This window comes from Drosophila simulans, chromosome 2R (genome assembly GCF_016746395.2).
Source record: "Drosophila simulans strain w501 chromosome 2R, Prin_Dsim_3.1, whole genome shotgun sequence".
In the NCBI taxonomy this organism is placed as follows: Eukaryota; Metazoa; Arthropoda; class Insecta; order Diptera; family Drosophilidae; genus Drosophila; species Drosophila simulans.
The window spans coordinates 168482-191383 of record NC_052521.2 but is presented as its reverse complement, the minus strand read 5'-3'; the positions used below and the strand labels follow the sequence as shown (position 1 = coordinate 191383).

The 22902-nt window shown below is 38.2% G+C and overlaps 1 protein-coding gene across 3 annotated transcripts in view; it reads right to left on the bottom strand.

Moving 5' to 3' along the window:
- Window positions 1-22902, bottom strand: part of LOC6739559 — a 72483-nt gene that overhangs the window by 26637 nt on the left and 22944 nt on the right. For all 3 annotated transcript variants that reach the window (XM_044922633.1, XM_039291399.2, XM_039291398.2), the window contains exons 2-3: window positions 16962-17933; window positions 16608-16908 (exon numbers count right to left, since the gene is read on the bottom strand). In XM_044922633.1, coding sequence (XP_044778568.1) covers window positions 16608-16908; window positions 16962-17933 — 1273 coding nt within the window. The remainder of the gene's footprint in view (window positions 1-16607; window positions 16909-16961; window positions 17934-22902) is intronic.

The window sequence follows — 22902 nt, the reverse complement described above, 5'->3', positions numbered from 1 at the left end:
CACTGATCCAACCAAGTGTCATCCCATGCGAGAAAGGGCGCCTGGTAGCTCAGAGCACCGTGCTAGGATGGATGCTTTCCGCCACCTGCACCTGCACTCTTCTTAAAGCCATGACTTCTACTTTTAATACCTGTTTCTCGTAGAGTAAAAGTGTATACTAGATTCGTTGAAAAGCAGGCGTTTCCGACAATATAAAGTATATATATTCTGGATCAGGATCAACAGCCGTGCCGAAATGGCTGTGTCCGTCTGTCCTTCCAGATGAACTTCTAGATCTCACGAACTATAAAGGCGGAGAAGGTTGAAGGTTGAGATTAAGCATACAGATTCTAGAGACATAAACGCAGCGCAAGTTTGTTGCCACGCACACTCTAAGGCCCACAAACTGCCAACCCCACACTTTTGAAAAATAGCTCAATGAAGCTGGGTTCGGAAAAATCGAATTTTTGAAATTTAAAAGCTGGAATCGTTTGCCCATTTTTTGCCCATGTTTGCCCACCAATTAGTTTTTTTTGCCCACGTCCAGTTTTTGAGATATGAATTTTCGAAAAAGTTTGAAAATATTCGAAGATCAAAAATTTCACTTTTTTCAAAATTTTTTTTTTAATCGCAATAACTTCGTTTGCCCACCCTTTAGAATTTTGAAAAAATTTATACTTTAGAAAATATAAGACATTCAAGTTTACCTCGGTCTACTTTGCCCAACCTTTAAAATTGGTTTATTTCGTTTGCCCACCCTTCGAAATTAGTTTTTTTCGTTTGCCCACTCTTAAAAATAAAAAATTTCGATTGCCCCCTCTTAAAACTAAATAATTTCGTTTGCCCATCCTTTAAATTTAGTTTATTTCGTTTGCCCACCCTTTAAAATTACATTTTAACGTTTGCCCACCCTTCGAAATTAGTTTTTTTCGTTTGCCCACTCTTAAAAATAAAAAATTTCGATTGCCCACCTCTTAAAACTAAATAATTTCGTTTGCCCACCCTTTAAAATTAGTTTATTTCGTTTGCCCACCCTTTAAAATTACATTTTAACGTTTCGAACTTTTTCGAAAATTCATATCTCAAAAACTGGACGTGGGCAAAAAAAACTAATTGGTGGGCAAACGATTCCAGCTTTTAAATTTCAAAAATTCGATTTTTCCGAACCCAGCTTCTTTGAGCTATAAGAGAAAGAAGTCACAACACAAAATGTAAAAACACAGACAGAAACAAGAAAGTCATAGAGGCATACCGGGTGAGTGAAACGCTGCCAGATACTTATTTTTGCAAAGAAAAAATAATATAAATTATAATAAAAAATATTATTTGTCGATACTCCATACTCTAACTGTGTACCAACCTCTGCCTAATAAATTGACACTGTTTGATTCTTATTTCTACACCCGTTCTTGTACTCTTGTCAGGAAATTGGAAGAGATCAAGGAGACTTTGACTCAGTTCAATGAAACTTTAAACACCTTGCTTGGCCAAAGTTCCCCTTTAAACTTAAGAAGGTTAGTGACAGGGTACTGACCTTGGAGGGGGACTGTGACTCAAAGAATCCATATACTACTCGGGAAGCCCCGGGTGTTCTCGCTCTGTACTATGCAGACAAAAGGGATATACGATCCCACTGCTGATAAAATCCTCCAATGTGTACCTGCTGCTAGACTAGATGCACCCAGATAGTGTAGAAAGAACCCTAAACAACTTGATCAAGGAACCACTTTCATGCAAGAGGCGATTAACACGAATGTAAAAGCCGAAATTCACACCACGACCGGCCAAGCAATTTTTTCCAAAAGTAACCCGTAAACTGCTAATATGAGAGGCGAGGTAGATAGACAAATTAAGGAACTTCTATGCGAGGGCGTCATAAGACCATCAAATAGCCCTTATTATTCCCCAATCTGTGTAGTTCCAAAAAAACGCAAACCGAATGGGGAAAAACAGTATCGGATGGTGATAGACTTTAAGGGTCTTAACGCTGTCACAATATCTGATACTTACCCTATACCCGACATTAACTCTACTTTGACTAGCCTTGGTAGAGAGAAATACTTCACCACCTTGGATCTGACTTCGGGTTTTCACCAAATCCTCATGAAGGAAAGTGACATCCCTAAAACAGCTGAGGGAATTAAGGCAGATTCTAAAAAAGTTGATGCTATCAACGCAACAGAAGAAAACTATGCGACTATTGAAAAGGAAATGCTCGCCATAATTTGGGCAATAGACAATTACCGTTCGTATTTATACGGGTCGGGAACTATCAAAGTATACACCGACCATCAATCAACCTCTCACTTACGCATTGGGAAACAGAAATTTCTATGCAAAGCTGAAGCACTGGAAGGATCGTATCGAGGAATACAATTGTTTGTTAATCTATAAGCCAGGAAAATGAAATGTCGTGGCCGACGCCTTGTCACAAATGCCGTTACAACTAAACCACTTACTGGCAGACTCGGTTGTGGCCATGGCGTCCAAAGGTGATGCCGATTCAGTGGCTACCATTCATAGCGCGCTTAATGACGCGTCGCATTTGATTCCACAGGTTGAGTCGCTAATCAATGTCTTTAGGAATTAATTAGTGTTCGGCCCAAAGCAGAATGAATACTGTTGGGTCATGCAGCCGCCAAAACTGTGCAGTAGACTAATCTCATATTATTTAATATTGTAAGCCGAATTAGTCAGTGGTAGCATTTGCGATGCCCATAGTGCAAACCGCTGTTCCCGCACGCATCTATCTGTACGGCGCTCATTCCTTGTTCTTTTTGTTATCTACCTAGGTTAAGCTTGGGCGCAGCGCCTGTCTGTCCCGCCAATTGCCAATTCTTCGTGTTTCGGAAAAGACTAAACTTGTGCATTCGATATAGCTCTTTGTCGGCCCTAGCTGCCTTAAACAATTCGCAAAATAAACAGTGTGGTAATATAAACAAACTTTCTCCGGCTTTTTATTATTCGTAACAGCTATTGAAAAAGCTCAATAGCTAAACAAATACTATTGAGAACATCCTCATTCAGGATACTTGCGTCACTTGATCCCAATTGACAATCTTGCCATATCCAAGATGAAAGATGATTTGGGAAAATACCTAAAACCATCGATCATCAATGGTATCAAAATCCCTAAGGTTTACTTACAGAGCCTGCAGGATCTTTGCTTTGAGAATTTCAGTTATTCAAAATTTGAATAACGCAAAGATTAGTGGTACACCTGTCAGGGGTAGAGGAAATATGCGAGGTTATCGAGAAGGAGCTTCATAGGGGTCCTAGAGAGGTGCGCTTACTTACGCTTTTGTAAAAGTTATATTTCCCGAGAAAGTAAAGTATAATACGAAAACAACTGTCTTCTTGAGAGTGTTGCAAACTCTACAAATACAAGAGACACCCAAACAACCCCACACTGGAACCGACTCCCGTTCCAAACTATCCGTGCGAAATACTTCCACTCACACTGGAAAAGAAAATATACCTGGGTTGTATAGACAAATTCACGAAATTTGCCAAGCTTTTTCCTTTTGAGTCCAAATTCTCGGTTCATTTGCGTGAAAAATGAGTAGAAGTTCTACACTACTTCACTGTGCCAAGAATGAAAGTGTCTGGTATCGAGAGGGGACTCTTGTGTCCTACGGTTTTAAACTACCATCGCACGTTGGAAATAGAGCTATATCATACGCCAACACAAAAAAAGCGAGGTAAACGGTCGATCGAGATTTCATTTTACCTTCTTAGAAATCTACAGATGTCTTAAAAATGATCAGTCAACTTTTAAGGACGTCAAATTGGGTTCTATTGCGGTAGACAGATACAATAACTCTGTTTACTCAGTGACAAATAGGAAACCCGTCGATGTTTTTTTGATAGATCCAATAAAATTAACTTTTTGGGCATAGTGGAATTCAGGAAACAATCGCTGGAAGATATTAGAGGGCTAATTCAACGAAAACAGGCCTTGTCGAACTTATATTCAAATAAAACTAGACAGAAACCTGTTAGTTATGATCAGGGGGAGAGGTTGAATGTGGCCAATAAGCAAATTAAGGCAAAAGAAAAGCCACGATTTAGGGTCGAGGAGGTGGCAGAGGATAACACGGTGACAGTTAAAATTAGATCGAGCAAGATTTTGCATAAGTCTGATCTAAGAAACAAACCAAATTTAATAATCCTGTTGAGAAGTAATTGGCAAATGCGTTTCATTCACTCCTATTTTGTAACAAATGACACTATAATACAAAAATAAATAAGAAAAAACACAAAGAAACACTACACCAATAACAATAAGACAACGAGCACTCCAAAAACACCTTTCATTTTCATAGTTAAACAATTTCAAACACAAAAAAAAACCTATACAAATTACACACTAGTAATAAAAATGTGTACACTCTAATAGTAAGTCACGGTGAAAATATAAGTTAAGAGAAAAATAGCAATAGTAATAGACAATAACACATAAAACCTGTATTTTTCGTAAGCCTGATTTTTGCCTGCGCAGTAAGTGCCATCAGCATCTACAAGTACGATGATCCCGTAGTGCCCTTACAACAGGGAAACATTTGGAGGATCAACGGCGTTTTTAAGCTAGCCCACGTCGTGGACTTGTCCAAAATGCGACAACTTACAGAGGAAATCGCTCAGGAAGCCATTACCCTAGCGGACAGGAGGATTGCGATCTGGTGGAATATCCCCTTGAGGAAGCTGATTGGAACGCGATCCTAACGACACAGGAGATGGCCTCGAAGAACACCGATCAGCAACAAAGAATTGACGCCACTCACGAGTCAATCGTAAAGATGAACGAGATTATCACAAGGGTGAACGCCATCGATGGGGACATCTACACAACGACTGCTACCCTAAACAAGGCCATCATACTTGCTAACCAGTTGAAAGTGTTGTTATGCTGTTGTTTACTATGCATTTGTACAGTTCACTTTCCTTCGGATTTGTCAATCTGGAGCCCCAACAGGGGAGCTTAGCATTGAAGTCGCCTCCTACTGTAAACTTTGGTCCAAGTTTTTGAAAAAAGTTCTTAAAATCTGCATCTTTGAGTAATCTTGGCGGAAGATAAATTGTTGTTACAGATACGTCCGCATGCATACATAGCTGCATAGCGTTTTTTCTAAAGCTGTCCATAATTTGAAATTTTAGGCCTTGTTTAAGTAAAATAGATGCGCCACCATGAGCTCTGCCCGAAGGGTGGTCAGCTCTAATTATATCAAATCCAACAACCTCGACACATGATTTGACATAATGTCAATTTCATTCGTTTTTATAAAGATGGATATTTCATTTACATGGTTGGAAAGTCCGTCGGCATTCCATATTCCTAGGTTAAGATTAACTTGCAAAATTTATTTACAAGTAACATTATCACGTTAAGTAAATTATAAGTAAGTTTAAACTGTTTTTCTAATTGTTGCTCTGTTCTTTCCAGTGATGTGTTTGTTTTGCTATTTTCTGCATCATGAATAAAATGATCAAGTAAAATTAGTTTGCCCCTTTCGAATGTCATTACATGATATTAAATTGTGGTAATAGCGTTACCAAATATCATTGATTGCTTTATTTTATTTTTATCCGACTTAATAAAAATTATTTGTTTTTTTTAAATAATTTATTGGCTTTTCTATTTAATAAATAAGGTGACTATTGCATTCTTCTGCACTATGTTGAGTAACTTTACTATGATGGTTTTCTTCAATTTTAATTCTTAATAATGCACCGGCCACTGAATTTTCCTTCCCTTTAATATAATCGATTTTAAATTGATATTCGTTTAATCTAGCTGTCCATCTTCGTAATTTAGCATTCAGTTGCTTTAAGGTATGAAGGCATCTAAGAGGTTGATGGTCACTAGCACTAGATGGTCACTAGTTGATGGCCCAAACTATGGCGAGTAATTCCTTTTCGATAGTATGATGACATGATATAATTATTTAACGCTACAAAATTTGTTTATTGTCTACTAAGACAGATTTCAAATAAATAAAAATAAAGGATATAGGATGTCCGTTTTAAGATAATACTGCCCGAAGGGCTAAGAACTGGCATCTATAGTTAAAGTTCATTTTATTCGAAATCGGGTAATTGAAGAATTGGTACCCAAATTATCAAGGCTTTAAGTCTTTTGAATGATTCTATGTAGTCAAGATTTTGTTAATCTATCATTGCTGCTTTTTTTTAAGATTTGGTCATTGGTTTTGCTATGTCTGCGCAATTTTTATAAATTTGCGATAATTACCGATTAACCAAGGAAAACTCTGATCTCTTTTCCCTGTTTTGGAATTGAATATGAATCTATGGCTTTTATTTTTAGAGGGATTGGTTTTGCACCATTAGGGGATACGATGTGACAAAGAAAACTAGCTCCGTTTTTTAAGAACTCACATTTATCTAGCTGCATTTTAATTTTGATTTTACGAGTTTTGAAAAGACTAGCTGTAATAAATTTACAGTGGAAAAAATTATAAAATCATCCAAATACACTAGACAGTGTTTGTTAAGCAAGGCTCGAAGGATATCATGCACCTTTGAAAGGTAGCGGGTGCATTCGTAAGGCCAAATGTCATTCGAAGGTATTCGTAATGACCGCTTTTGATGGAGAATGTTAATTCTATTTGGTGAAATCCTTTTGTCAAATCAATGATTGTAAAATAGTGACATTTTTTCTAATTTACCAAGGATTTCGTCTATGTTTCTATGTATTGGATATCTGTCGGGGATATTACTTAATTTATTACTATTCTATACTAAATTTTTCCAGAAGCATCCGTTTTTTTGGTACTACCCAAGTAGAATTACTTTCCCTAACTTTCCCATCCTGTACTTCGTTTTCGACTTCAATTTCGAACGCTTGAGCAGTGGGTACTGTCTTGAATAAATTGGGGAGTTATGTGTTGTATTTAGGGTGTGTTTAATTGTATTTGTATTTGTTAGTTTGTCTCCTTTATTTTAAAGATTTTTAAAATTATTTAATGCACCTTTCATCTTTACAATATACTCCTGATTTAGGTGATCTAATCAAAACATGGAAAAATCTATTTTTTGTATTGAATCCTGAAATGATGGTGCATTTTCAACAATTTTGTGCCAATTAGCATATCATAATTAATAGAAAAATATAATAGAAACATACAATGGTTGATTTATTTTAAAAATACAAATGCTGTGTATGATAATCAAGCTTTTCAACGTAATGGGGCCATTTGATGATACAAGTTCGCATCTTGTATTTTGAATGGGATGACAAAATATAATTTTATTGATCATTTTTATCGTGGATCCTGGGTCGATTAGGCATTTGTATGTGTAACCTCTGTATTATATTTCTATGTATTCGTGATGTCCGGGGCTGTTGACCGAAAATTTTCGTTTGGTTCTGAAATAGTTTGATTTTGCTCGTCGTCAATTTGGGCGGGCTGTACCTATTGTTCATAATAACTGGGTTATTCTTGTGAGTCTTGAAATCTCAATTTGTCAATAGACATTTTTGTTTGTCCACTGTGCTATGATTTTAGTCATTTGGTAATCGCTAAGTTAGTATTCTTAGATGTGGAAGCTTGTTATAGTTGGGGGAATGTATTTCCTCTAAAATGTGCTGTTTGAGGATTTTTGATTTTATTGGAATGTTGTTGGAACGGACGTTTGGGAATACTTGGTTAAATGTTCATGTATGGGTTGGGTTTGAAATAATTTGGTGCGTGCCACATAGGTTGGTTGTTAGGCATCTGCAGTGGATAGGTGGGTCTAAATGGTTGCATGTATTGATTAAAATTAGATGGAACGGTTGTGGATATTGTGGATAACTTGGTCGATGTTGAGTTTGGATATTTGTATTGAATTTGTGTGATTTTGAATAAATAATAAATAATAGGTAATTTTTTTCGCTTACTTTATGTAACCTACCGACTGCGCCAGTGAAATGTTTGTATTTTATTCCCGTCAGTTGACTAAGAACAACGCTGAGAAATACCAAATTATTGGAGAAATAGTTTTACCGTCTTTTTGATCTCAGCTTAAGACTAGTTGTTAGTGACAAAAATCGTTCTTATACTGCCCTTTTGTTAACATTATATATGGAGCGAGATAGCCCGCTTGGGATATTGATTGTATACAGCTAGCGGATGTGGAATGTGTACATTGCGTGGGAATCGCTCTCTGTATTTCTTCCGAAAGTGCTGATTATATGATATATATATATATATATATATATATATAATAACGAATCCACGGTAATTTAAGAAAATAATATAATCTTTATTCAACTAAAATTACAAGTGTGGAAGCGGAGACAATTCACGTCTTATTTGTAGGAGAAAGAATTAAATCTAATTGTAAGTTGCGAAGCAAAAGCTAAGCAAACCCTTGGCTGAGACTTATTTACTTCTTTCTATATTAATCTTTCTATATATTCTTTCTATATTATTATTAGGAGGCTCTCTTTTGTATTTATATGAATTGGGCGCTTTCTTGAGTGGATGAGCCGAGAATTTGAGCTGCGTAAGCGGTTTAGACCCTTTGGTGGAAGTCGCGAATGGACCATGGCACTCTCGCGATAAAAAAAAGACTTCGAGGGCATGATAATGCCCTCAATTAGGTGTTCCTCAATTTGTTTCTCCACCTCGCTCCTCATGATAGCGGGATAAGGGTAGCGTAGACGGATTCTTCCTGCTGGGTACGTATTTCAGCGTTTGCATTAAGATTGATTAAAACTTGGCATGACAATGGTTCTGTTTTACGATTTCTGGGTAAATCGCATCGTGAGGCAAAAAAAAATAAAAATAAATCTAATAAGGCCCCTAAGGAAGACCTCTTCTGGGAGCACATAAAAAACGGTGGTCTTATTGTTTCCGAGAAGTTGAAAAAATATACATACAAGACGTGAGCGCGTGGAAGGTAGTAGGTAGTGGGGTGCACCCGTTGGCAATTCTTGGGCTTATGAATCTTTGGTTTACACCAGTGTCGACGAAAAAAAGTAACTTAGCGCCATATTGGTATATATAGGTGTGGTACGCTCGAGAGGCATTGCTCAGAATACTTAACCCCGCTCTGGGGATGTCCTCTAAAGGCGTTTTGGAACTGTACCGTCACCCTGATGTACCCTGTAGCCCAGGCAGTTTAGTACTTTTGGCCACATAGTCCCCTCCTGTTGTGTGGCACTACAACTTTTGGGGCGGTAAATTATTGGAGAGTCTCTACCAAGTGCCGAAGGTTGGATCGATCAAATGGAAGTACAAAAAAAAAAGATAAGGAAATTGGTGCGGGTATTATATATTTTCTTTTTACCCTATATTGAGAGATGACACTCTTGGGTAGCTGGGAAGTTTTACCTAGCAGATGTTTAAGTTGTTGCCCACCCTACCAGGATCACCACGTTCCAAATTAAAAAACTACTTCAATTTCTCTCCCCCCTTTGATGTAATTATTACCCGAATTATCTATTCTATTGTTTCAATTTTCAGTATCAGGCAATTTTAGTAACTTCAATTCGTATCGCCACATTTATTCTATTAAAATAAATACTAATGCTAACAATGGTAAATAGGGAGGTATAAAGTGAAACAGATAATTATATATGGAAGCATAAAAAATTGTCTTGTTTTGTTTTTCTAAGTTTATTTCTATAAATTGATATACTTTATAATCTAATAATTTATTTAATTTACACGAATTATATTTATAATGGGTAATACGCAAAAATTAAACGAAATCAATTAATTTTGATTTGAGGAAAGACTAGGGTGGAACGTTCGTCTTTCTCTAAGCGTCTTGCTACAGGGACTGCGGCGTAAAGCAGGCGATTGCCCGGCCGGGACAGAGCAAAGGACAGGAGGTTCCTAGCACGAAATCAACTAAGGGTTGTTACTGGTAACAGGGTGATTACTTTTAATATAAATTTCTGAGCTAGCCAATGTAACTAGTAGCGAGCAGACAAACAAAATCAATTCCTTACACTGGGTTGCAAACTTCCTACAGCAAGAGTATAAAAACTAAACTAAGATCACTGCAAATCATGTAGTCTTGTAAAACGAGCTTTGATTGAATTCATTTGAGACCTAGAATTCCGAAGAGCAAGACAGGGAAAAAGATGACCTGATGTGATTTTTTTTTATCAATTTTACTGCACTTACTGGTCAGCTCGATATTTATATATAGATTCTAAGCGTTCTAAGCATTTTGACTCTGCTTAAGAAGCAGCCGTAGCATTTCGAATATTGCAAGTAATGTGATCGCAACATAATGTGATGGCTTGTGCTCCATTAGCTCCAATATCAATCCGTATTCCGATGGAGACAGATTTAAAACATTACTGATTGTGTGGCTTTTGATATCACAAGATACGCACGTTGAAAACAAACAACAGAGAAGGCTTTAGTCGCGTTCCCCGACTATCAGATACCCGTTACTCAGCTAGGGAGAATGCGAACGAGAAATTTCGTAATTTTTCTGTGGTTGGTTCGAGGGCGTAAGAGTCGGGGTGACGAAAATTTTTTTGTAAAATCAGAAGAAATTTAAAACAAATAAATAAATAAAAACATTTGTCAAAAGTGTGGGGACGGCAGTTCTGGGCGATTCTTGGGTATGTCTCTAGAATTTTTGTGCTTAATCTCAACCTTCTATCTTTTTATAGGTTCTGAGATCTTGACGATCATAAGAACAGACGGATATAGCAAGATCGACTCGGCTATTTATCCTGATCAAGGATATATATACTTTATATGGTCCGAAACGTTTCCTTCTACTTCCTACTTCTCAACGAATCTAGTACACCCTACGAGTAACGAGTATAATAATTGGTGTCAATTAGAATGCATATAGAATTTAGTTTCCCCACAAAGACCCATTTTAAACTTTGGCAAAATTCCGAGAATTTGTGATTGTACTTTTTTTTTTTTTTTTTTTTATCGCACGGGTCCCACGGCCACACCTCCCGCCCAACCGACCGAGGGGCGCTGCCGTGTATCGTACGGCTCGATTCGCGAGAAGATATAGACGCGATATAAAAAATAGAATAGGAACGAGGAAATTAATAACTATGTCAAATATTAGTGTTAGTAGGATCTAATTATGTAATAGAAAAGATAAAATGGATTGCTTTAATAGCGGCAGAGAGTCAAGATTACAGATAATAGGATAAAGTCTATTCAGAACATTAAACTCTGTAAGGGTCATGCAACTCATAATTAGATCTACAATGATTTAAGATAAGTGGTATATAGTTTCTAGTGACTCTACTTGGAACCGAGAAGTTAAGCCGACTAATCAAGTCGGGACTCTCAACATCCCCACGAATAAGCTTACAAATAAAGACTGTTCCAAGCATAGTTCTACGGTTAGCTAGGGATGGTAAATCAATTAAAAGTAGTCTACTGGAATAAGGAGGTAATATATGGTTTGCATCCCAATTTAGGCGCCGCAAGGCAAAAAGTAAGAAGTTTTTTTGGATCGATTCAATGCGGTCCGAGTGGACTGCGTATTGTGGACTCCAAACAGGTGATCCGTACTCGAGAATCGGACGGACTAACGAAATAAATAAGGTTTTAGTCAAGTAAGGGTCATCAAATTCCTTGGACCACCTTTTTATAAAACCAAGCACACCCCTGGCCTTATTGACAATAGACGAAATATGGTCAGAAAATTTTAGTTTTGGGTCCAGAAGAACACCAAGATCATCAACTCGTGTTATTCTGTCCAGAGAGCACCCACTTAGAGTGTAGGTCGTGCGTATTGGGTTTGCACGACAAAAGGTCATAACTTTACACTTGGAGCTATTTAAGTCTAATATGTTATCACGGCACCATATTTGAAATCGGTCTAGATCGGATTGTAAGTCCAAATGGCAAGAAGTGTCCTTGTACTGGAGGCATAATTTAACATCGTCTGCGTACATAAGTACACGCGAATGTTTTATTATTAAGGGGAGGTCGTTAATGAATGAGGTAAAAAGAAGCGGACCAAAATGGCTCCCTTGTGGGACACCGGATGTGACTCGGAGAATAGAAGATAACGAATTTTTAAAGAGGACTTGTTGTGTCCTGCCATTCAGATAGCTTGAAATCCAATTTAGAAGATCAACAGGGAAACCTATAAGGTCAAGTTTTTTTATTAGAAGGTAATGATTAACAGAGTCAAATGCTTTACTGAAGTCAGTGTAGATGACATCTGTTTGAAGATTATTTTTGAAACCCTGTATTACGAAAGAAGTTAGCTCCAAGAGATTAGTGGTTGTAGATCTGCGTTTCATAAAACCGTGTTGACACGGTGATATGATTGATCTACAAAGGTGCTGCAAATGAGGAGTGATAACATTTTCGAAAAGTTTTGGGATAGCCGACAATTTAGAGATTCCTCTGTAATTGCTTGCATCCAGTTTGCTACCTTTTTTGTGAAGAGGAATCACAAAGGACTCCTTCCATATATGAGGGAATTGTGAAGATTCCAAAGATAAGGTAAACAGTTTCAGTAGAGGCTTGCACAAGGCTTTAACACGCTGAAGATCGTTAAGCAGTGAGCTTTCGTTTATAGTGGGGCAAAATATTAGGTTCGACTTAGATACCGCATAAGAGTATGGCTGTTCGGAATGAGGTAAAGTTGAATATGTTGTTTGAAAAAACTTGGCGAATAGATCGGCTATTGCCTGATCCGATGTAACCGTAGTGTTTTCAAAAAATAGCGAGGAAGGGTAAGAACTTGTTTTTCGCTTAGTGCTAACGAAATTATAAAACTGTTTCGGATCCTGTGCAAACTGGAACTTACAACGGTTTAAATAATTTTTGTAGCACTGAGCATTAAGCACGGTAAAGTTTAACCGAGCGCTTAAATATTTACAAAGGATGGACTGAGAACCGGTATTTTTAAATTTCATATAGAGTCTGGACTTTACATTTCTTAGGTGTGTCAACTCTTTATTAAACCAAGGAGGTTTAGAGATTGACGGATAGTACGTCGGAACACAAGAGTAAAAAAATGATTTAATTGCGGTATAAAACATATTAATCGCATCCTCCATTATGTTGCAGGAGTAAAGATCGGACCAATTAAAGCCAGCTATAAAATTGTTTAGCCTCCGAAAATTTGCCTTGCGAAAACAGGGAATTCGATTTGTTGAATTCTCTGAATTTACTTTTAATACCGTACCTAAGTCGACTTCCACCTCGAAAGTAGGATGATATAGATCTTCAGGTTGAGTAAGAGGTACTACCCTGGACAGAAACACACTTTCAGGACTTGTTACAAAACATAGATCCAAAAGTCGACCAAGAGAATTTGGAATATAATTAACTTGCGACAGGGATAAGTCGAGCAAGCCGTCATTAAAGTCATGTTGTGCTAAGGGGAGAAGGATATTCGATTGTTCTTCTGGGGACCACATTGTGCCAGGTATATTAAAATCACCTAGAACTACCAATTGGTCCCTGTCAGAAAGTTTATTCAAGATGGACTGGATAGCGGACAGATGATTTTGATATTCTGGGAATTCAGAAGATGGCGGAATATAGGAGCACGTAATATAAACTGATCTGTCGGAAAAAGACAGCTTTACACATACGAATTCCGAGTTACGGGAATCGTCCAAAAGTAACTCCTCCGACGCGAGGGTAGATCTAACCGCAATTAAGACTCCACCTCCCCGTCTGGAGGGACGGTCAAACCTATATATAGTGTACATACCTGGGAAGACTTCGGAGTTAAGTATCTCCGGCTTTAACCAAGTCTCTGTAAGCACTATAATATGGGATGCAAATGAAAGACTATCACAATACAATTTAGTTAATTTGCTACGCAAGCCTCTAACATTTTGATAGGAGATAGTAAGTTTTGTAGTTAGTTTTTTGAAGAGGAAGAAGATGAAGAGGCGGATGGTGCAGTGGTCTGGCCACGTGAGGGAAGTTTAATTCCCACGGGCACCTTTTTCTTATTTTTGATCTTAGCTTCAAACTCTTTTACCACCATACTATCCGGCCAAAAATCACCCGAACATATGGTCGAAAAGAGCTCGTTTGGGACAGTTATCTTGAAAGATGATATGTCCCTAGCATAAGAGAAGTTAAATTTTTCCACTTTTATATTATCGGCTTTTGTTTTGTCTTGTATATAAGACAATACATCCGACGATGTTTGATCAGGGGCAAGCCGAGAAAAAAAAATTTGTTTCTTTAGTGGAACCACCGCGAGGGGTTTTGGCGCTGCAGATTGTATTTCTGAAGCGCCAACTTGTGCCGGTAGTCCGGACTCAATGTTCCCTTGTGGTGGTATACTAATCGAGACAGGTGGAATCACTGGTTGAGAAACCAATGCGGACAATTCGGAATTTTTAGCAATCATAGGGTGGGGTCCATCCACAGCTGATTGATCGGATTGCTCCGAATCTTTTTTAGCTGCCGATCTTAGCAGCATATGTGGATTTGCTGCGATTGACAGCTGATCAGTTGTGGAGTCCTGTTGATCATTTGCCCGTGGTTGCGGGGCCTTAGGCAGCCTACCACCAGCGGCTTTTTTGCGCTTTGGAGATTCATCTAATAGCTTAAGGCCATTAAACTGTGAATTAAGCGCGGAAAGAAGATCATCGGCTCGACGAAAACTATCTCTAGCTACGCCAAAACTGTTGATCAGTTCTTTCAAGCCACCTTTAGTTTGGCGCATAAACGATTTCATCTCGTTCGCAACCACAAGGCAAGCATCACAACAGTAATTTAGATTTTTACCCTTTGCTAGGTCATCACTCGTACGGCCATTAAAACCAGCGCACTTAGTATGCACCATTCTATCACATAGCCAACAAGTCATTTTTGGCTGCTCAGGTTTTATAACCTGGCAACAATTTTTATAAAAGCAGACAACATTTACGGTTTCCATATTTAACTGAAATCAGACCACTGTGCGTGCACGAAAACACAAAACCAAAACTTTCAAGCCAGCTGTTAAAAGAACCGCACGAGAGCAGTCTGCACGCTGAGAAATTTAGATTTTGTGTGGGAGAGCGAAGGAGAGAGAGAGAGAGAGTGTGAGCGAAAAGTGCAGTTTATGTGCATGCAAAAAACAACACCAAACACCACTGCGACGCACAAAAAGGGAGAGTAAACAAAACAAAGAGACGAAAAATGCAAACTACTTTGTATATTTGTTTAAACTACTGCACAAATCACAAAAGAATCACTCGCGAAGCGAACGGATCATTAAAAATTATGTTTATATATATGATAATTAAAGAAAATTTTTTAAAAACCGCGGCTGGTTTGACAAACACAAAGTAAAAACCGGGGAGCAAAAAAAACACGACCGTCCGCTTTGAAAGCTATAGACAAGCACTTAAAATTGGAGTAGCAAAGATTTAGTAACTAAATCTACAAAGATTTAGTAGCATCTAGAGCGCGTCCATTATGATCAATAACTAGCATAAACATTGCTTGGATGTTTTTGAACCACGAAATTTTAAGTTATATCCCTGACGGTGTCGCTGTGATTTTCCAAACTATACGCCGGCAGGAAACTAATGGTTTCGCTACAGTGGTGGTTTTGGCTTATGATTAGGTCATTGGGACGAGTTTAGAGTCCTGCAAACTCGAAAATTGAACCGTTGAGCAGCTTAACTCTATACTACGTACGTTGCGATTAACAACAATGATTTCAACTTTCCAAATCGACAAGAGCAAAGGTAGATTGAGCGATATAAATGACATTTTTGGTTTGGTTTTTGACGAGTCTTCATATCTGGGAAAGGTAATGCTTTATAGATTGTGGTGATCACCTTCGATTTACTTTCACTGTAGTTCGACGCCGTTGCCTATCAACGTATTATATTAATTTAATCGATGCATTCGCCACTCTAGAGCTAATGTCTTACACATTATGACTACTGGAGATACGATCTGGAGATAACTACAGTAGATACGAGGCAAAATAAGTCATATAAACAAAATATATACATCTTTGAGTGATACTTGGACACGTAGGTAACACGAGGTATTTATGTTAGAACTACCCTGCTCTTACATCTTCCGCCTTGAGTTCGAGTTTGATGCTATCGGCTCCACGTAGAAGGTCGGCCGTGTACATATAATCCTTTATTACTGCTGTTCCAAAAGGAAATCGTTTAAAAACTGCTCCGGAATGTGCCTTTAACTCCTTATTGCTAAATAGACCGGACCTAACAGTGTTTAGCTGAACACGTACTAGAAGTGTGTTCATACCTGTTACTCGAAATGTAAAAGAGTATATTATATTCGTTGAAAAGTATGTACGGGTCACGCCCAAACTTTTAAGAAAAGTTTTTTTTTTTTGTTTTTATTGTTTGTCTTGCCAATTTTTATCGCTACTAGCTGAACACCGGGTAACGGTAGTCAGGAAACTATTATCTCTTGTTTAAAACGCTCTTCTCTGAACAAGATACGATCTTCAGATGCAGGTGATTGCTGATGGGGGATTGAGTTCAAAAAACATTCCCGCTAACACGTGCCCTTATAAACGTAAAGTTCTCGGGAGCTACGAGAACTAAAAGATTTTTGTAATGCATGAATATTGCCAATTTAAAACAATATAAAAATGAGAAACTTGACTACATCGTTGATTAATTTGTTTTGTTTATGGTTGAATTTTTAAATAGGTTTTTAAGAACTTACTTTTACATCCTTGAGCGCCCAAAAATCATTGGCAATCGTTGTGTTTAGAAATGCTGGTTTTTTCTTTATGCTTGGAAAGATAATTCGATCTTTGCGATTTGCAGATTTCAATCCATTGACTACAGGTCCGTCGTCGTGAGTTCGGTTGGTGTCTAACGACGCCGAATGAAGTAGACCCAGCACATCTCCGGGTGTGGAAGTAAACGGTGTAGTTAAAGTTTTATTTACTATGGTTGGTTGAATATTAGAAAGTGATAAATGTAAGATCTCCGTTCTTGAATTTTCATCCGTGTCAGAGTAGCTTAAAATATAAATTGATTAGAAAATATAGTAAAAAAATTAATACCAATTTACTTTTTCGATTCGTATTCCAAAATACTTTTGATTCTGGTCTCTGTTATTCCTTCAGGGGGCATATAACTTTCCTGTTTTTCAAATTGTTTTTTAACCATATCTAAGTTATTAATACTCAAGTAGGATTTGGATTTTTTGTCATGGTGGATTTCATCTATTGCACGTTCTTGACGTTGTGTCTGACTCAATGGGGCAGTGGACTTGGTGAGAAGATGACCATCAGTTGATTTTGTGTCTACCCCGACGTCCCAAACATTATCGTTTTGTTCAGATACACCCATTGGCCTTATTTCTTTAACGAGCTCATTAATTTTATTTGAATTTGTAGGTGTTGTCACATTCAAAAATTTTAATTGATTGTTATGATCAACTACAGCACAATGAATCTCATGCATCATGCTTGTCATTTTTCCGATATTTTCAGAAGCGATATTTATATAAAACTGTAACTTTTTATCAATGCTGTCAGTTGAATCGCGAAGTTCACTCAATTCAGATGTTACTTGTGTCATAGCTACATAGCTGAATGCCTTTGTAACATCATTTCCATTTATTGTAACGGGTTTTTTCTCACTAGCTTCGGCATTAAAGTCTTCAATGTGCAACAAGTTATTATCTAATTGGACTTTCATACATTCCAGCTTATTATCAATATCAGATACCTTTCGATCCAAACTAACGATTTGTTGCTTCAGAAACGTTGAAGAATTTTGTGGTATTTTTGTGCTTTCGTAAGCAACATCCAAGTTTGATGATTGACCTTGAAGCATTTCTATAGAAATAGTTTTTTCTATATTTTTTAGCTGAGATATAATAAAATCTGTTTTCAATAAGTTATTCACTACCCGATTTTGCAGCGTTTCCATATTTTTCATAAGAAGATCAACTGTATTATCTAGACTGTCAATGCGTTTTAGTTTTCCTTCAAGGGTATCTATAATAACTTCAAATATATTCAGCAATTGTTGTTCTCTGTAATAAAAAGACAAAAAAAATATTCTGTAAACAGGATTACGTAACAGCTAAAGGGATGTTGTTTAAGTCTCTAGTCAGGATAATTGCCATGACTCAAGTATCCCTTTCTTTCGGAAAGCTCGCCGATTTCTTGGGTATTATATGAGTTAAATTGCTATAATCAGTCGGTCTAAAACTTTCGAGAATATAACTTTATTTCAATGTTATTGTTTCCTACACTATTTATAAATGTTCCTTACTCACATCTGTCTTACTGTAAGGATAACAAATAACAAAATTCTGTAGTGCATTTTATTGAATATTTTTATTTTATTTATTAAAAAGCAAAAACTGCCCTATCATTCCATTCCTTTGGGAGCTTTTAACTGTTCATGATGACAAAAAAGTAATGAACCGCTGAGTCTGCCACTTCATAAGCACACGCTTTCACACTACCATTTCTCAATCCTCAAACTCAACTAACACGCTATATAGTAAAATAGTTTTTGTTTTGAGTCGAATAAATGATCCGTATTTGAAATAAATAAAAATTTCGATTGAATCCGCTTTGCGTTTTGAATGTCGGCTTAAGACTGAAACAATTGGTGTGAGAAAATCTTAGATGAACTGGGTTAGTGGGTTGTTTAGTTGATCTGCGTGAGAGCGCTCCTTGCTCATGCTTATGTGCATACATATGGAAAAAGAATTATTATGTACTGCGTGGCTATGTGCCTGCCTAGTGGCTGGATTTTGGTTACGGCTTGAGTGGATGGGCAATATCGAGAAATGTTTGTTTATTTAACGAGAAATCGATACCACCACGGACCACCACGGTCGGTCTTTTGTATAAGAGAATTATGAGGAAGTTCTTTTGCAAATCATAGGAAATTATATGATTAATAAGAATGTGAAAAAATATCAGCGAACTTTTCAAATATAGTTTGAAATCTATAGAAATTTACAAGATTAATTAAATTATAAAAAAATATCCAAAAATGATGAGGATGAGGATCTCGATGCGACCGTCATCGAGATGGGGGATCAGGCACCGATATCCTGTCAAAAGCTAAGCATGGAACTAGACCTGTTGAGTGAGGAAGAAGCTGTACCGACGGATGTTGACCTGGGCATCTCCAGACGAAAAATGCCGATGATGGAGCCGTATATCTAATGGTCGGGAGTACAGGGATAGCTCAGGTGAACAGCCATCGCGCCACGGCGGCCTCGGCTGGCAAGGATGTTCACCAAACAACATCTTGGGCTAGCCCTGGTACAGGAACCCTGGTATAACCAGGACTGTACGTGAAGAACGCCAAGATAATTTGCGATCAACGGGCTTCTAGCCCTAGAGCCTGTATCCTGGCATGTAGAAGCATTAATTATTATATACTTACAGAATTTCTCACTCGGGACTGTGTACCTATCGTGGTAGAAGATGTGGGAGCAGCCAAGAAGGCTGTGGTGGCATCGGCATACTTTGCCGGTGAAGATGCACGAAATCACTGTACTGGTTGAACACTGTAAGAGGATGCACTCACCCATCATCGTTGGATGTGATGCAAACTCACATAAACGTGATATGGTGTAGTAGAGACGTGAACCAAAGAAGTGAGTCACTCTAGGAATTTATCTTAAATAATAATCTAGAAATCCTAAATGTCGGCAATGATCCGACATTTGATACTAGGGTAAGATCTGAGGTTCTGGACATAACACTTTCCAGCAGATCAGTGGATTTGCATATAAGCGACTGGCACGTATCTCCTGAGGAGTCAATGCCAGATCACAGAACTATTCGTTTTAACATAGGGCTAAATCTAGAATGTAGCGAGCGTAAGCGCAATCCCAGGAATACGAACTGGGAAGGGTTCAATGCCTCCTTACTGCGAGATCCAGTTACTGGGGTAACCGGGAAACTCCATACCACTCTAGAACTGGAGGCCACCGTAGAAGACATTAACTCGCGTCTTACAAACGCGTTCAGAGAAAACTATTCCCTTGGCCGGAATTTTGAAGAAGTTGCAGAAAGCGACCAGGCGTCGCTTTATCAAAGCAAAAAGAGAAGGGAACTTAGATGCCTACCGGAATAAACTGGCCATGTATAACCATGAGGAAAGCCAAACGAAGGAATTATAGAACCTTCTGTCAGGAGCATCCGCTCCAACGGAGCGGGCAGATCAATTGATACTGCCCTATATCACCTGAAAAGCCTTATTGAGGATTCCCTGACTCATAAGGAAGTAGCCTTATGTGCCTTCTTAGACGTACCTCCCATGAGGATGTCAACGCATCCCTGGCAAGAAGAGGACTAGATGCGACAAGCAGCAGATGGATCAAGTCACTACTGGCATCTAGGCGTGCCATAGCCACTATATATCGACAGTATCTACCACAAGGGGTTGCCCTCAAGTTGGTGTCCTCTCACCTCTCCTGTGGAGCCTTTTGGTAGAGGAGATGCTGGACAGACTGACCCGCAGAGGTACACTTGGCCACGGCTATGCTGACAATATTGTCATTATAGCCAGAGGTAAATATGAGAAAACACTCTGCGATATCATTCAACTGGGCCTCAATATGACCAGCGAATGGTGCAAGGAAGCCTAAAACCCAGCAAAACTGTTATTGTTCCTTTCACAAATAGGTACAAGCTACAGACAATGAAGGCAATAACCCTGTCAGAATGTCGCATAGAGGCCAGCAATGAAGTTAAGTATCTTTGGATAACCCTTGACTCCAAACTTAGCTTCAAAATTCATGTCGATAACACAACTGATAAGTGCACCAGTGCACTTTTCACGTGTAGAAACATTGCTGGTTAGTCGTGGGGAACCTTACCACGCATAATAAGATGGCTGTACCTCATGGTAGTCAGACCCATACTAACCTATAGCCTGGGGTGATAGAGCACGCCTTAGCACCACTAAGGTGAAACTTCATAAGCTCCAAAGAATGGCCTGCATATGCATGACAGGAGCAATGCGCACCTGTCCCACTGCAGCCCTAGAAGTACTAATGGAGGTAACGCCGCTTCATATCGTCATTGAAATAAAACGGAAAGCCACCCTAATAAGAATTGAGGGAGCAGGAAAGGACTGCCACCTCACAAGGATGCTAAAAGCCTAAAAGGGAATATCCCTTTGCTAATACAACCAAGGGATGAGATGCCAGCTGAGCATACTTCAGCTCAGAACTTCAGCACTCATCTCAGTAATAAGAACAGTTGGGCATCCCTGGGGAAAGTACATCCTATGAAACCACAAACAATAAAATGGTATACAGCCGACGCACGACGTGCGGACACAAGCACTCAACAATCATTACCTTATTAATTTTTTACACGTCACAAGCTGAAATATTCTAATATAAAGTCATTTTTAAAATTTATTTTGTGATATTATGTACATAGGAACGGGTATTACTATTTTTAAGCTTTATTTAAATAATAATAACGTTAAGGCAATGCAAAACAATAATTTTTCACATAGTGCCAATTGATCAAAAATAATATAGGATTAATGTTCAAGAACTTCTAAGGTGAAGGGCATATTTTGTCAAATTTACAATGCATGAGCTTTCAAATATGGCGCCGTGATAACGTATTAAACTTAAATGGCTTTAAGTGCAAAGTTATGACCTTTTGTCCTTTGGACAGAAAAGAAGAGCTTGGTGTTCTTCTGGACCCTACGTAAAATTTTCTGACCATATTTCGACTATTGTCAATAAGACCAGGGGTGTGCTTGGTTTTATAAAAAGGTGGTAATTTGATGATCCGTACATGACTAAAACCTTATTTATTACGCTAGTCCGTCCGATTCTCGAGTACGGATCACCTGTTTGGAGTCCACAATACGTAGTCCACTCGGACCTCATTGAATCGGTCAAAAAAACTTCTTACTTTTTGCCTTGCGGTGCCTAAATTGGGATGCAAACCGTATATTACCTCCTCATTCCAGTAGACTTATTTTAATAAATTAACCTTCCCTAGCTAACCGTAGAACGCTGCTTGGAACAGTCTTTATTTGTAGGCTTATTCGTGGTGAAGTCGGCTTAACTTCTCTGTTCCAAGTATATTCACAAGAAACTATATACTCCTTATCTTGAATCATTGTAGATGTAACTATGAGTTGCATGACCCTTACAGAGTATTATGTTCTTACTATTATCTATATTCTTGACTCTCTGCCGCTCTTAAAGCAATCAATTTTAACTTGCTTATTACATAATTAGATCCTACTAACACTAATATATATTAGAGTTATTTTACATTATATTCATTTCCTCGATTCTGTTCTCTTTTCTATATCGCGTCTATCTTCTCGCGAATAGAGCCGAACAATACACGGCAGCGCCCCTCGGTTTCCGTGACCTGGGCAACAAAGAGTTACGCACTGTACTCAGACACAGGCAGCTTTTAATTACTCACTTGAATTTGCTTAGGCTCCGGCTAACACTCTTCTATCACAACTTAATATCTTGTCCGCGTGAACTTAGCACTTATTTAAAATTTTGGATGCGGGAAGCAACTTAAGTACTTGTGAACTCCACCGGATCTCAATTAGAAAAGAAATTAAGCAAGGAAACGGATAGAACGATTTACGTTCAGGCTTAGCAAAAGCGAAAAATTCCTAATTCGGGACAAAAGCTTTCAGGTCTTCCCTGGCAACGGTATGAGATGTCTAGTATATTTGCCTTAAATTTCAGGACACAATGCATACAATGCAGTTCTCAAATTTTTTGGACACACATTAAAGCTTGGCTAAAATAGCGAAAATGGTTGGCTGCGTACTTCCCAAAGGTTGGCATAAAGCTCTTAGGCCAAAAAGACCCCCGGTAACATCTGGCTTTGTTATACATTCCGAGTGAAAACACGTCATTCGCGAATATCTTTCGAATGGTATGTACATCATAATTTTCCTTGTAAATCCTTTAACTCGTAGTAAGAGCTTCCTAACCTTCTATGAACTCTGGCTTTTACAAAAGGAGGACC